This window comes from Poecilia mexicana, unplaced genomic scaffold (genome assembly GCF_051168715.1).
Source record: "Poecilia mexicana isolate PSO_F unplaced genomic scaffold, ASM5116871v1 scaffold_3, whole genome shotgun sequence".
Taxonomy (NCBI): domain Eukaryota; kingdom Metazoa; phylum Chordata; class Actinopteri; order Cyprinodontiformes; family Poeciliidae; genus Poecilia; species Poecilia mexicana.
This window is the reverse complement of record NW_028263372.1, coordinates 8413088-8428004: the sequence shown is the minus strand read 5'-3', so window position 1 is coordinate 8428004 and position 14917 is coordinate 8413088. Positions and strand designations below refer to the sequence as shown.

Genomic DNA, 14917 nt, shown 5'->3' with positions numbered 1-14917 from the left:
CTCCTCTCGGAGTCTCAGCAGGATTTTGTTGATAATGAGGTGTGGTGTTGTCAGAAGCACAGTCCAGACTCATCCATCCACCCTGCTTAGTAAGAGGCACGGTACAGCAAACACATCCACACTCGCTTGCACACGCAAAGTCAGAAAGTCACAAAGTGCATACACCCAGATGCGAATGTCTTTGCGACAAACAGAGCACATATGGACACAGGAGGTGGTGCTGCAATTTCACGCAATCACCTGGAAGAAAGCAACTCTTTGGTTCAAATGTCAAAGGTGTGAGGTACTTAGTTTAAGGAGAAAACCAAGAAGTGACGTACAGGACAATCAGGTTTGGAGTTTTATGCTAATTTGGTAAAGTCTGAGGAAGCCCAGTTGGCTGCATTGTGTAAATGATCTTGCAGTAATCCATAGCAAGCAAAAATGTGGCGACAGTGGAAAGGAAATATGTTCTTTCAACAGAAAGAGACCTCAAGCTTGTTTTTGAGTTCATCTTTAAAAAGTGATAGCATTGTATCTTTGTATCAGAGACAGCTGGGGTTCGCTCAGACGACTCACTTTTACCCAGAATTCAAGTTCAGCAATGCCAGCGTGGAGAGAGATAATTGAAACAAGTCCTAAAGCCTGGTTCACATGGCAAGATTCTAAAAATTGTTTGCCAATTTTCAGAACATGACGATAAACTGTCCTTGGTAAGACGGGTCTGGTTGTACTGTGTGTGGTGTTGAGCCACACAGCAGGAGAAATGCACCATACATTAACTGATTTTCACTCACCAACATTTTTGATGGAAAATCTGAAAAGAGTAAACAAGCATGGCCAACTAGGGAGCAATGGCAATAGTTTGCATATTTAACAGAAGGTTAAACTTCCTACAACATCCACCAGACTTTGTGCTGACAATGGACTGTGCTTTGTCTTCTGTATATTTTGGATTCCCTTCGTATTTCCTCGCTTTCTGATTGGCTACACATTACATTCAACAGACCTCGGGCCACACCCACAAGTCGCCATATCGGGGCAAGACTATCAAACATAATGAATAATCCAGATTTTACATCGGGGTGCTCCCGACCTCAGATCACTCTGAACACGCCACGCACGGCAAGAATTTCTCTTAAAATAATCTTTAGTCATCCAGATGCATCCTTGTCGGAAGGGAAAAACTGGAACAAAAAAAATTAATCGGCATAAAAATCTTGTGTGAATTAACACTAAGAAAATGGCGGCCCAGTGAAAACCGCAGTGAATAACAAATTGCTCCAACACCATCACCTCTGTTCTCCTGAAACAATCAGCTTCACAGAATCATTTTCCACAGGTAGCTGTGGTGCATAACCAAGGTGATGTTTTTCACCCATGGAAGCCCACAGGAGATTTTTCAGGTTGGCCCATAAGAAATCGAGTCACATTTGAAGAGTTCTACTTCACGGACAAAGACTGCACATGGCCACGGACACGATGCAGAGTATTACAGGATTGCTGCTGACCTTTTGCTGCATGTTCAAGGTTGACATTATAACTTCTGCATATCTTTAATGTACCAGCATATGTGGGTATAGTAATTAACAGATTTGTGCCATCAGTGCATTTTCTGAAGTTTCGTGAGACTAAAATGACTTTAATCAGACTACCACTATCTTTTGTTTTTATGCTATAACTCTTAACCCTTACCTATCATTCCTTTCTGTTATACCAGCTATGTCTTTACTTCTTATTGCCTTTTTCTCCAAGTGTTTTATTGTCTCTCCTTTCCTCTATGCTCTTTCTTCCCTTCAGGAGGGTGAAGGGTAAGTGAAGAACATTGGACCCCAGTAAAGAGCCACACGTTATAGTGTGTGTTTGTGTGCGCAGTCTGTCATTGCTCATTTCTGGCATTCTCAGTAGCTGTTTCCTGACCCACAAGCTACAGAATAAATACACTTTAAATTACTGCACACACACACACACACACGCACGCACACAGCTCCCTCGTCGCACTTTCTTTCTGTTAAATTAGGGGTCTTGGGATCTGTGCCAGCAAAGCCGTTGGCAACTCTTCTCCTCTCTTTGTGCCCTTTGTTTAGAAACTGAGAAAAAGAAATATAGAAGTGGTTCTCATGATGGACAGCATTTAAAACAGAGAGGTGTTTAAAATTAATGTTTCTTTCCAGCGAAAACAAAAACGTGAAAATAGAGAATCTAAGGGATACCTTTAGGTTTACACAGAAGGATTTTAAAATTGTCATCTGATTTTCAAAACTTGACACCACACACACGGTGATAAAAATCATAGGATTAACCGGTTTGGTCGTACTGTGGTGTTCAGCCACAAGGCAGGAGCAACACACCACACACTAACCGATTTCACTCACCAACATTCAGGTGTCTTGCAAAACCTCTCAAGACCAAACGCGAGTTCAGCGTAAACAAACGTGGCCAACTGGGAATCAGGTTCATCACTCACATACTGTGATCTTGAGAAAACCATGGGGAAAAAGCAGATGCGGAAAACGTTCGCGCTTGGCTTCCATGATACTAGCTGCCGATACACTTCATTGTGTTTTCCTAAGTTTAAACACACCTCCTCCTCCCACAAAAAATCCTTGCCCAAATTCATGTGTTTATCTGTGTTTCAGAAAAGGTTAGGGATTACTACTTTCTCTTTTAATAGATGTTAAATTGTGAAAATAATTGCTAGATATTGAAAGTTCCAGTTGTTATGGATAAATGGGCAAATATGTTTCCTAATAAGACATTTAAAGAACTGTGTGCAATTAAAATAATATCCAGGCGGAGATTTTAAATTTAGGACGCAAATGGTTAATTTAGGACATAAAGGGTTAATTTAAGACATAAAGGGTTAATGCACACAATTAATTCTCCTCCTCACTCTGTGTAGTACATCTTATCTATCTGCACAGATATTGTACTTTTTTATTTTATACTAATGGATTACAATTATCTTGATGCATTGCTGTACAAGTTCAGCTGGCACAAGTGTTCTGTAGTCAGGCTTCGTGGTGATGTGAGTGTTGTGTAAGTACTTCTTAATAAAATGATTTGTGCACTGATGCAAGTGAGTGAGTGAAACTGAAGAAAATCTTCACAGTAACTACTACGCACTCACTAAAACCTGGTGAAAAGCCTTCACTTCAGCACGGTTAAATCTTTATGCACTAGACAACAATTGTATACCTGCTTGGTGCAGGAAATAACTTGACTTGCATGCACACAACCTGAACCACATCCAACACCAGGGGATGAATTGGCATGGCGACTGCGAGCGGACCAACCTCAGTAAAGCTTTTGCGACTGAATGGCAGCAAATCCCTGCAGGCGGCTTTATGAATCTTAGACTGTGGTCAGAGCTTAACGCAGTGAAAAAACACTAAAGTCGTTCCCTCTGTGAATCTCCACCAAAGTTCGGCCTTCTGAAACTCCTAACTTCAGCTAGCCGTGACTTTCTGCTGCCTTCTCATTCCGTGGGATGTTGAATTACTGTCCATTTTCACCGCAGTAGGCGTGGGTGCTGGCGGTAAAAGCCCACCCCTCCTCTCCCTCCCTCTTCACTGTAGCCGTCAGTGCCCAGTTAACCGCATATGTTACACTTTGAAGAGCAAATAAACTGTCCTGATTTAAAACCTACAAATAAAAAAAAACAGTCCACTGTATATTTAGTGTTTGTAGAAGAATTAAAAGTCCCTCTGAGGAAAGTCTGTTTTGCATCCTGACGATTGTAGCTGTCTAAGGGAGAGTGAAATAATTATGATGTTGAACTGTGATCCATCTACTCATTCTTTAAATATGTATCCACCCCAGCTGCGCCAAGAGACAAATGAAACAACCAAATCTGACAGAGTGAGATTATGCAGCGCACGACTATATATATCTCTGACCCCGGGCTGTCAGTGCATCTTGTCCTCATCGGCTCTGTGTCCTTCCCACAGTCTAACAGCGAGACTGGGTGTAGCTAATATGGCGCTCCTCAGTGTCAGTGTAATGCGCTGCTGTCCTCAGCGTCGTGTCTTATCTACTCCAACATCTGTCTCACTCTACCTTCGTATCCTTCAGACCTCCAGTAATTTCATCTTATGTAGCTGGGATGTGGAAGTGTTTGTCATCTTCAGAGGCGGAGGAAGTGTTAATATACAGGGGAGCAGAATCCCTGATCCTTTACAACCCGAGAATCAATGTTTGCGATTAAACATCAACCATTCCAACAAAAGACTGAGGCTCGTGTTGAGTTGCGTATAATGACAAACCCTGACACACAGAACATTATGTGCACTTATATCAGCGCACAAGCAATTCATTTGGGGCTCTAAGTGAAGAATTTGAACCATTTTTGCGGATACAGACTGATGATACAACAAGCAACAGCCCTAGTTCAAAACACTCCTTGTTTCAAATACAAGAAAAAAATCCCAAATTCCAGCCTCACCCTTCTTGATCAGTAAATTGGTCTGACTTCACTGCAAAAACACAAAATCTTACCAAGTAATTTTGGTCCAGTTTCTAGTGCAAATATCTTAGTACGCTTGACATAAGACAAAACTAATTTACAATGAACTTTTCAGCAAGATACAGAAGCTTGTTTTAAGTAAATAATTCCTTAATACTGATGAAAAAGTACTTGTTCTATTGTTAGATAATTTAACTTATAACATGGGAAAAATGTCTTGCTATAAGTGAAATAATCTGCCAATGGAATAAGTATTTTATTAAAATATTTACACTCGAAATTAGACCAAAATTACTTGGTAAGATTTTGTGTTTTTGCAGTGAGATCAGTTTAACGGTGATATAAAAAAAACCTGAGGCAGTATATTTTTCAGGAAAATAAATGCTACTTGCCAATGTTCCATCACTGAGGAGAGCCGTTTAAAACGAGGAGTGAGAGCTGCTATTAAAAAATACCGACTAAAAACAGAAAAGTGCTCACCTGAGGCATTTTTCAAGTATCCATTAGAGTCCACTGTGGTGTACATGACATAAGGGCCTGGCTGATTCACACCAAACGGCTGTTAAAACAAACACACATAGACACACAATTTAAAAAAAAAAAAAAAGCTGAACATTTCTGACATTTTACACAATCTTCTCACCATCACAGGTCCAAACGCAAAAGGCCAGACTTAGCTGGCTTGAACCTGCCCGACTATAAACAATTATGACATTTGCGTGTCTGTGTGGGGTAGACGGTTAGCTCTCGTCTCATCTCCTCATTATGAAAGGATGACAAGGAATGAGGAGACCCGTCGAGTTGTCCTTCGCTTTACATCGGCTAATCACGAGCCCGTTACACACGCAGACACACTGCGGGAAAGACTCGGCCCTTTATGCGGTGACACGGTGGCGCTTTGGGTGAGAGAGGAATAGGAATGAGGTAAAAAAAACAAAACAAAACAGACAGACGAGTGGAAAAGAGAGAGGAAGAGATGAGAAAAGCGCTGAGGAGAAGACTAGCGGGCTGAACGCATGAAGGGGGACGAGAGGTGTGACTAAGAAGAAGAGGGGTAGGAGAGTGGAAGAGAAAGACGCGAGCGGGGCTGATGGATGGGAGAGGATGGGAGTTAAAGCAGCCGCGAGCTCCACTCGTCTACCGCATTCATCATATTTTTCACTTAGACAAGCAGGCGGAAGAGTCGACAGACAGAGGAGCAAAACAACCGGCAGCCTCTTGTTGATGTCAAAGATAATGTGTTTTGCAAAGGACTTCTCCACCAGTGAAAGGTTTTGGGAGAACGGTGCCGGATGCTTTTTTTTTTTACCTGTTTATTTCTCCTGCTTGTCCACCGACATGTGATAATTGGCCATTAGTGCTTTCACAATAAATACAATGTGTCTCACAGCAAAGCATTCAGCACTGTTCATCGAAAATGATTCTTACTGCTAAATATTGTGTCAAGTAAGCTCAAAATAAGAGCATCTTCAACGAAGACAATCTGAGCAATAGTTATTATATCATTATAACATGTAATTTAGCAGTAAAAGTAATCATTTAAGGTTGTAAAGTGAATAGAAAGTTAAGAAACAAAAGCTAAGGAACTCAGGGTGTTGATTTCTATCACATATTAACAGCAGGTTTCAACCAACACATTATCTTCATTAGCATTTGATCACTTTTTAATGGTATCTACACTTCCAAGATTGTTTTTTTCTTTTTGGTCAAATTGAAATGATAAATCACGATTAATTGGTTATCAAAAAGATTGTCAACTAATTTAGAAATTGATTGTTAACTATAGCTTACAGACTCAAAAAAAAGTCCATTTGCTGAAACAACAACACACTCTGGGCAGTAATTAAGCCAAAACTGTACAAAAACATAAACGTTTTGCATTTACGATAAAAAAACAACAATCTTTGTAAATAGTATGTTCAACCTTTAGGCACAATTTTAGTTTCTCTTGGTTTGAATTGTATAAGAAAAATCTCCAATTGAGCACCGTCTGCTATCACATTTCAAATTATTAATTGGTTAGTTGAAAAAATACTAAGTCAAAAATACTAAGTCAAAAATGCTAAGTCAAGCAGAAAGGGTTGAACTTTTCACATGTTGATTTTAGACAAATCTTCTTAGCTGCTGATGCATGTATACTAAAGTAATTCTATATTATTGCATTTTTGGCAATAAAATACAATTTTGTTTAAAAATAGAATTTAATTAGTTGTTTATTTGCTTCTTTTAATGTATTTATATTATTTTATCAAATGAGCAAATGATTTATCGATTAATCACCAGAACAATTGGTAGACTAATCGATTACTAAGGTAACACCGGTCAACAGTCAAAAATGGCCTGGGGTTTTTCAACTGTTTCAGGGTCATGTTGATGAGCTGAATCCAAAAATCACATTGGTTTTGCTCAATCAGGTCAACTCTCTGAACTATGGAGCAACATGAGCATCAAAATACAGGACTTGTTCTCACATCTGGATCGGTTTCCTGAGAATCTGATCAATGAGCGAAGAGCAGGAGGAGAGATTCCATCAGGACAGGAAAGAGACGGAGAATTTTACACAATGAAGACGTAATGTTCAGATCACATGTTTATCAATGTTTACTATTCAACTTACAGAAATCCAACATGAAATTAATACACTGTTAGAAAACTTTTTTTTTCTCCTACAACCTTTTTTGGGTGAGAAATATGAAAAAAGAAGAAAACTCTGACCTGACTGAGAAAAATAGATGTCATTTTTGGATTAAAAATAGATGTCATTTTTGGATTCAGCTGTGCAAAATACTCCTAATTCAATTGAAAAAACACAGACAACTTTCCAAAAACATATTTTTGTATCCCAGTGTAATCAATGTAAACATGATGCCTCTGACACCTTAACCACTATACAGGAGGAGGGGATGGAGGTCGTAGGAACATGTGGATGTTATGAGAAAATCCACTCCACTGCAAGTCCCCGTTGAGATCACAGCTGTCAAAGTATCCCAGTCTAATAAACAAATCCCAAAGTACATTTCAAATGTCAAGTTTATTTATTTTTTTTAAAAAGGAGGAAAAACTCCTGCTGTTTATCAAATAAAATCCAACAACGTTGTGTTATTACAAACAGACCCGCTGACGTAAAGACGAAGGTGTTTGGTTGCTGGTTTACAGAGGTGTGTTTAGAAATCACAGTGATTTACAGTTTGCAACCACAGCTCTCCATCACAGTGAAGTGGGACGATGCCACTGCCTCCTCTTATCTGGACAGTTCTTAACCACTCACAGAAGGACGACTAAAAAAAACAACAAACCCCCCCCAAAAACTCTTATTTTACTCTCTTATTTTGTTTTAGTCTTCTGCTTCAGTTCTGATATTTTTAAAAACATCAAAGCCATTTTACAATTTTTGTTTTAGGAACCTTTTCTTAATTTTGTTTAAAACTTATTTAAGAAACTTGAAACCCTTCTCTGGTCTTAACATATCAGGAGATTTTCTTCATCTTAAAATGTTGCAAAAAAATCAGCCTTGCTGTTTTGATCCTCCCTCCTTCATCAGAATGATTCAGTCTGAGCTTGTTGATAGAATCCCTCACTGGTTCACTCTGCAGTGCCAATATACCAACGTGCTGTCAATATGTCAGTGGCTCTTTCAAAATAAAAAATAAAAAAAAAACAACAACAAAAAAACTACTTTCTGCTATTTTACTGCATCCCTCACACTCTGTCGCCATATTGAAGAGAAAAACAGCGGGTAATCATGTGGAGCTTTAATAAAAGGTAAGGCTTGCTGTTCAAGGCTGCTGCTCACATTCTTCTCCTTTAGCTTCCATGTTGCTAGCCAACAGCTTGGTAATTGTTCAGAAAGGTTTATGTAAATGCGGCATTAAGGACAAAAAAAAAATCACTATTTTTTATTATTATATGCAAATGGGATGACTTGGGTTCCTTTTATTGTAATAAAGAAAAAAACTGACAGTTTGGTTTTGCTCAATATCGAAAACATTTACTGACTGAATGTTCAAATTATTTCTACACTGACAAAGCAAAAAACCTTACAAAGTATTTTTGGTCTAGTTTCTAATGCAAATATCTTGGTACACTTAAAATAAAAATAAAACTAACTTCCAGGTAGCTTTTCAGCAACACATACAAGCTTGTTTTAAGTCAATTATTTCTTATTAATTAAAAATAACTTGTTCCACTGGCAGATTTTTTCACTTATAACAGACTTTCTGCCCCCACATTATAAGTGAAATAATCTGCCTGTGGAACTAGAACTTTTTCATCAATATAAAGGAATTATTGGCTTAAACCAAGCTGCTGCATCTTGCTGAAAAGTTACTTATGAGTAAATTTGGTCTTATTTTAAGTACACTAAGATATTTGCATTAAAAACAAGACCAAAAATACTTGGTGAGGTTTTGTGTTTTTGCACTTCGTACTAAAGTTTTTTTAAAGTTCTTAAAAATCAATGTGATCCAGGCACACAGGAGCTTTTTATGTCAGAAAAGTAGAGTAAAAGGTTTCTCACCTTGACATCTTCAGGACAGGCGTTAGAGCAGAGGCCGCTGAGCACTGCGGGAGACAGAGACCCATTAGAATCAGCATCAGAATCTCTGCTTTGCAGAATATCACACTGAGAAGGACTCGCTTACAAGTGGGTCCAAAATGGCTGACAGTAGGAAGAAAAGAAAGATGTAAAAACTCTGACTGGGCTTAATGATTCTCATATTTTCATGATATCAAACACAATTTATTAATCACTCACAAATGCAAAGTAGATTTGGTCAAGACAGGAAGAAAAGCAGGGCTAGAAGTAAGCTGCTTCTGATGATAAACAGCACAAAAAAAAGAATAATAATGTGGAAACTATTAACATGAACATGTGTGCCAGGAGAGCGTTTTACTTATTTGTGCATACAAGCGGAGCGAGGACAAAAATCAACTGAATTGTAAATCAGTCATTAGTTGAGAGCCTTTATTAGCATACTAATGGGGTCCTGGGTCTATGGTTGCCTTAATTTGGCTGATGGAATCAAACTAAAAACATAATAGTGTTTTATTGGGCTGGACATAGCGATGTGTTCCACAGCACAGCGCTAAACTGTGCCGAAACCGTGTGAACGAGAAATGACGGAAATGAATCACAGTAAACGACAAGCAAATGTCGGAAGGTTAATATTTGTCAAATTATTGTGTAATTAACACTGCTCAAAGTGTCGCACATCAAGATGGAAAAAAGGCAGGGGTGGAAGTAAATTTTTTAAATGCCACCTTGAGCGGCACAGCTATTAAATCGATGTCATCATTGGATCAATCAATCAAATTTTATTTGTATAGCACATTTCAGCAACAAGGCATTTCAAGGTGTTTTACATAAATAAAAAACAAAATAAAAACAGAATGTGACATTGAATAAACAGTAAGAAAGAGAAAGATTTTAGAAAAAGGAAAGAAAAAAAGAAGATTTTTTAAAAAAAAGATAAAAACATACGTTTGTTACAGAATTTAAGCGCCTGTTGTCGCCAGACTCTGCCGTCCGTTTAACACGGGTATTAACCAGGCCCCATTGCCTAACAGGACAAGGTCTCCAACCTTGCAGCACCAGGCTCCGTCCACCTATTACGCGAATTTTTGTGCTAGGACTTCGCCGTCCTACACGGATATTTGTGCACTATTTTTACCTGTTAGAGTCTAGAATTTACAGGGTTTTTCTGTGCGCGCAATGACCCTCAATCACTCGCCACTTTTACATAAATAGATAAAAAATAAAGATAAAAACATTAAAAACATCGAAGACATCAAAACCCACACTCTAACCCTAATTTAGCCATAAGCAACTCTGGGTTTTAAGTTGAGATTTAAAGGCACTCAGTGTTTCAGCTGTTTTACAGTTTTCTGGAAGTTTGTTCCAAATTTGTGGTGCATAGAAACTGAATGCTGCTTCTCCTCGTTTGGTTCTGGTTCTGGGGATGCAGAGCAGACCAGAACCAGAAGATCTGAGGGGTCTAGACGGTTGGTACAGCGATAACAGATCTTTAATGTATCGTGGGTCTAAACCGTTCAGTGATTTATAAACTAACAACAGTATTTTAAAGTCTATTCTTTGAGCTACAGGGAGCCAGTGAAGGGACTTTAAAACTGGTGTTATGTGCTCTATCTTCCTGGTTTTAGTGAGAACACGAGCAGCAGCTTCTGGATCAGCTGCAGCTGTTTGATTTGTTAGACCTGTGAAGACGCTGTGGATTATCAATGTTTTAATATACTAATTGGAAGGGATGCAGTACTTAGAGGGATATTAGATTTTAAGCGATGCGCAATAACACTCTGCCTCCAAATAATATTGTCTGGACCCTCATGGCCTTTGATGAGTGAATATGCCACAGTGATTAAGCCCATGGAAATGATGGGAACGTACCTCTAAAGGAGAACAAGAGCAAAACTAGAGGCGAACCTTAACGTAAGTGTGTAAAACTTGTAGATATGCCGCTAATGTTGAAAAAACACAGTTTTGCAATTCTGGTGTTTCCATTAAAAGAGAAGCGCAATTAAAATTACATGTGAATTAGTTTGTTCACGAGATAAGTCATCGATAAACAAGCTGCGCCATCATCCTCCTGCTACTTCCTGGCTTCTTCTTTCTTGTTTACACCAGTGGAAACATCTGGTTGTTGATCATGTATGACTTGGTCATGCAAAAAAAGTGTTTCTATTGCAGCTTTGTAAAAAAAAGCCAATTTCAATATACAGCCAAAATAACCCACCTCATTTGATCAAACATTTGATCAAAAATTCATTTTACTTTTTTAAATTGGCGTTTCCATTAAGCTAAATTTATTTTCAAAATGCCAAATTGAGAATTTACCTGGTTAATGGAAAATAATTGAGGCAATTGATAAGGGAACAACATTATAACATAATTTGATTTTACATAATAATGTCCGTTTAAGACAGCTGATCACATTGCATTTAGTGGCATCAGCGTAACGGGGGAAGAAAAGAAATGTTCCCAATATTATCAAATTATTTTAGATATATCTCTGTCCTTTTACATCACAATTATGATGGCCGTTAGTCTTTTATTACTATAACTAATATTACTACTTTGTGTTGGTTTATTACACAGACTTCTGGCTTCTTTACACAAGACATGGGTGTAAGAGGCCATCTTGCGACATCATGTGCAAAATTTCAAGGGGTATGAATGAATATGTTTGCAAGAGGCTAAGAATTCTCCCTCTTCCCCCCCCCATCAATCAAAATGCCATTCCAGACTTTAGGCTGTGCATGGACATCTGGGGTGTGAAAACAATGTCTATGTTATACAGAGAAGCTACAGTACGTCTCTGCTGCAGCTCGTTAAAATCCAATAACAATCCGGACAATGCAGCGTCGTTCCAAGCTTAATTTGCTGTAAGCTGCCGTAATAAAACTTTGCCACAAACAGAGCCTCTATTCTTGGGGATACCACATCCAGTAACCGTGGAGACACCTCCTTTAAGCTTTTACCCAGAAGTGTTGGCACACTATTTTCAGCCGAGATGTGCACTTCAAAATGAAAACACTTAGATTCTTAGATTGTGTGTGAATGGCTGTAAAACCACCTTCGTTTTTGCTTAAAGTGGTTATTAACATAAAAGTCTAATTTGACTGGCCTTCTCAGCGCAGAAAGATTGGAGTTTCTAAAGAAATGATAAGAGCCAACATTTCATTACAATTTGAGTTTTGTAGTTCATAATGCACAAATGCCACAATCTTTTGCCTCTGAAATAGGCAAATGTTTTCTTTTCAATGTGTTTTCCTAAGTGTACCAGCCATACAGTGAAGATTTATTACCTGCAGAGCACACAGCAAACAAATGGTCACAGAATTGCAAGTGGACACTAGCAAATAGGCAATTTCTGTCAAAAGGCAGAAGGATCAGAAAAAAATAACTAAAAAAAACGATAAATAACAGCATTTTACTTTTGATTTAGAGTCTAAAGGAGAAATAATTTGATCTAAGTGGTGTATGATTTGGCCTACTGATCCTGGATCAATCAATATTCACCTGCCGAGTTATGAGGAGCTGCTCTATTGTGTTTATAAATCATTTCACCTCTCTTGCAGCTTGTAGATTCGGTTTCTATAAATGACCTTGATATTTTAGGTAATTAATAATCTCAGAATCCTCCACAACATTCTCCCAAAGAGCTCAGAGCAACACAGATAACATTAGCTCCACAAACAGCATCTTATTGGTTATTTGCGAGTCTCATTAATCCAAACTGCAACAGAAAGGCCTTTGTGCCACAAGCTATGTCATTTCCGCTCACTGGGATGTTTAATGTGCAGGGCGACGGCGATGCTTAGAAGGAGAAGCCTCCTCTGGAGAGTTTGTCTTGCAGGGGGGAAAAAAAAAGCTTTTTTGATCCACTGAACCGTTTCCCATAAATGTGTGAATTGGGACCCTTTTCCTTTTTGCCCTGTGACTTGTTTAGGCAGGGTAATAGAGTGAGACGGAGATAAAGTGAATGTCTCTCACCAAACATGTCATGGCTGACCACCCTGAGAAAAGATGACATAAAAGGCACTTCGACTCACTCAGTCTTAAGTCGTTTATTTTATGCTGTTCCACAAGTTTCATATGTTTCTCAGTTTTGATACACCTTAAGCAGGCAAGGCTGACAGAGTTGAGTGTGTGAGTGTAGTTGTGGTATTTTGGTTTTATATGCACGTACACAGGTAAAAAATAAAATAAAATGACTTTTTTTTGTCTTTTGTGTCAATCTAAATCTTATGTATTGCATAGATTTATTACACATACAGTGAAATATTGCAAGCCTTTACTGCTTGTAATTTGAAAGACTATGGCTGGAAGATGATGAAAATCCAAAATTCAGATGTTCATATGGGGGTGAACAATACAACACAATTATTATATCAGGTTGTTGTTGTTGTTTTTACCCTTTTTTATGATAAACTAAAACTGTTTTACCTAACTAGCAAACCCACTATTTAGGTAAAATCCACTCTTGCCACATAGTAGCCATATAACTATATGAAAATGTTCATTGATGTTTGCAAATACATCAATGTTATCAGTGAATATTAGCATAAATGTTACCATTGTTAGTGATAGTGTCAGAAGCTGTAATATCTTGCGTCATTTCAAAATGTCACCTGCTACTGATGTACGAATCCTAAATGCAAAATATCCTTCAACCAAAACATTGAAAATCAAGTACAGATGAATTTCATATCTTCTCCATCTTGTTAAAAATGTGTAACGCATTATCTTGAGTGAAGTAATTATAGAACTTCATGATTCACAAAATCCTCTTTATTTCCTCATGTTTAGTCCTAAGTAACCTAAGTTTTTCCAAACAACAGCAAACATGTAAGACAAAAAACAGAAAACCACTTTTTGTCTGAGGTTTAAATGCAGCAGAATGTTACCCTTGGAAAATGTTTTTCTGAATTATGTAGCCACATAAAGAATGAAAATGCTCCATCTCTTTTTCTTTTCTCCTTCAGAGGACTGAGTTGAGTGTTTTCTTATAATCTTAGATGCTCCAACATAAGTCCAGTTAGCGTACAGAAAGGTTTGAAGTGCTTTGTTGATGTGTTGTGTTGCCTGTCCCTGTGGGGACAAGGTCAGCCTCATGTTCTAAAGTTCATAGAACTGTTCATACTAAATCAACCAATACATTTTAAAACATCAGTCTCAGAATAATTTTGTGTTTGTTTTAAAACACTTTCCTTCACATAGTGTGACATCTCCTCTATTACCAACTTGAAAATTTACAGTATGCTCACTACAGAAAACTAAAAATGCTTCTTTTATATTTTCAAATATTCTAGTTCCTACGAAAAAAGTAGATATAGACAGGTTAATGTTTTCCAAAAATCAATGATGGAAAAAACCCCAAATAAATTAATGAATAATCCCTGCATTTAGTTTCTGAGCTTCCGCTACAAAAAAAAGCAAACTGAATCAGCTTTTCCTCCTTTTAACCTTCTTATGAAGCACTACTCAAAATCCTCTTAATAACTTCAAAAAGATTGTGTCAAAACACGCTGCCGTCATAACAAAAGAATAGATGTGTCCCTCCCACGTGCCATTTTTAAACTGGATCCAACCCCAAAACGAATCGCAACAAATTAGACCAATGTATTATGCAAATGATAGAGTGTTAAGGCACTGTATACAGCATGACTCCATTTTCATGTGCTCTGATCCTTTTACATGGTACCTCGTCTGCTGCCACTTTATAGGAATAAACAAGAGAAAATTTTTTTCCTCCCAGTTTGAAGCTTTGATTTAAAAAGAAATTGTGTACGTGTTGCAAAAGCAAATCGACTGCTTTGAAGTTCACAAGCTTATTAAGAAAATGCCTGAGGCATGGTTCAGATGGAGCTTCCATCAAAGATAAACATGCAAACCTTACCCTTAGCTGACCACACTACAAACCAGCAACTACTTAACAGGTTGATAATCTTCTTAGT

At 38.0% G+C, this 14917-nt stretch overlaps 1 protein-coding gene across 1 annotated transcript in view; it reads right to left on the bottom strand.

The window, feature by feature from the left end:
* The window catches only part of itfg1 (integrin alpha FG-GAP repeat containing 1), a 164093-nt gene that overhangs the window by 39945 nt on the left and 109231 nt on the right, over positions 1–14917 (bottom strand). The window contains exons 13-14 of the mRNA XM_014983727.2: positions 8961–9004; positions 4925–5003 (exon numbers count right to left, since the gene is read on the bottom strand). Of these exons, the coding sequence (XP_014839213.2) occupies positions 4925–5003; positions 8961–9004 (123 nt within the window). The remainder of the gene's footprint in view (positions 1–4924; positions 5004–8960; positions 9005–14917) is intronic.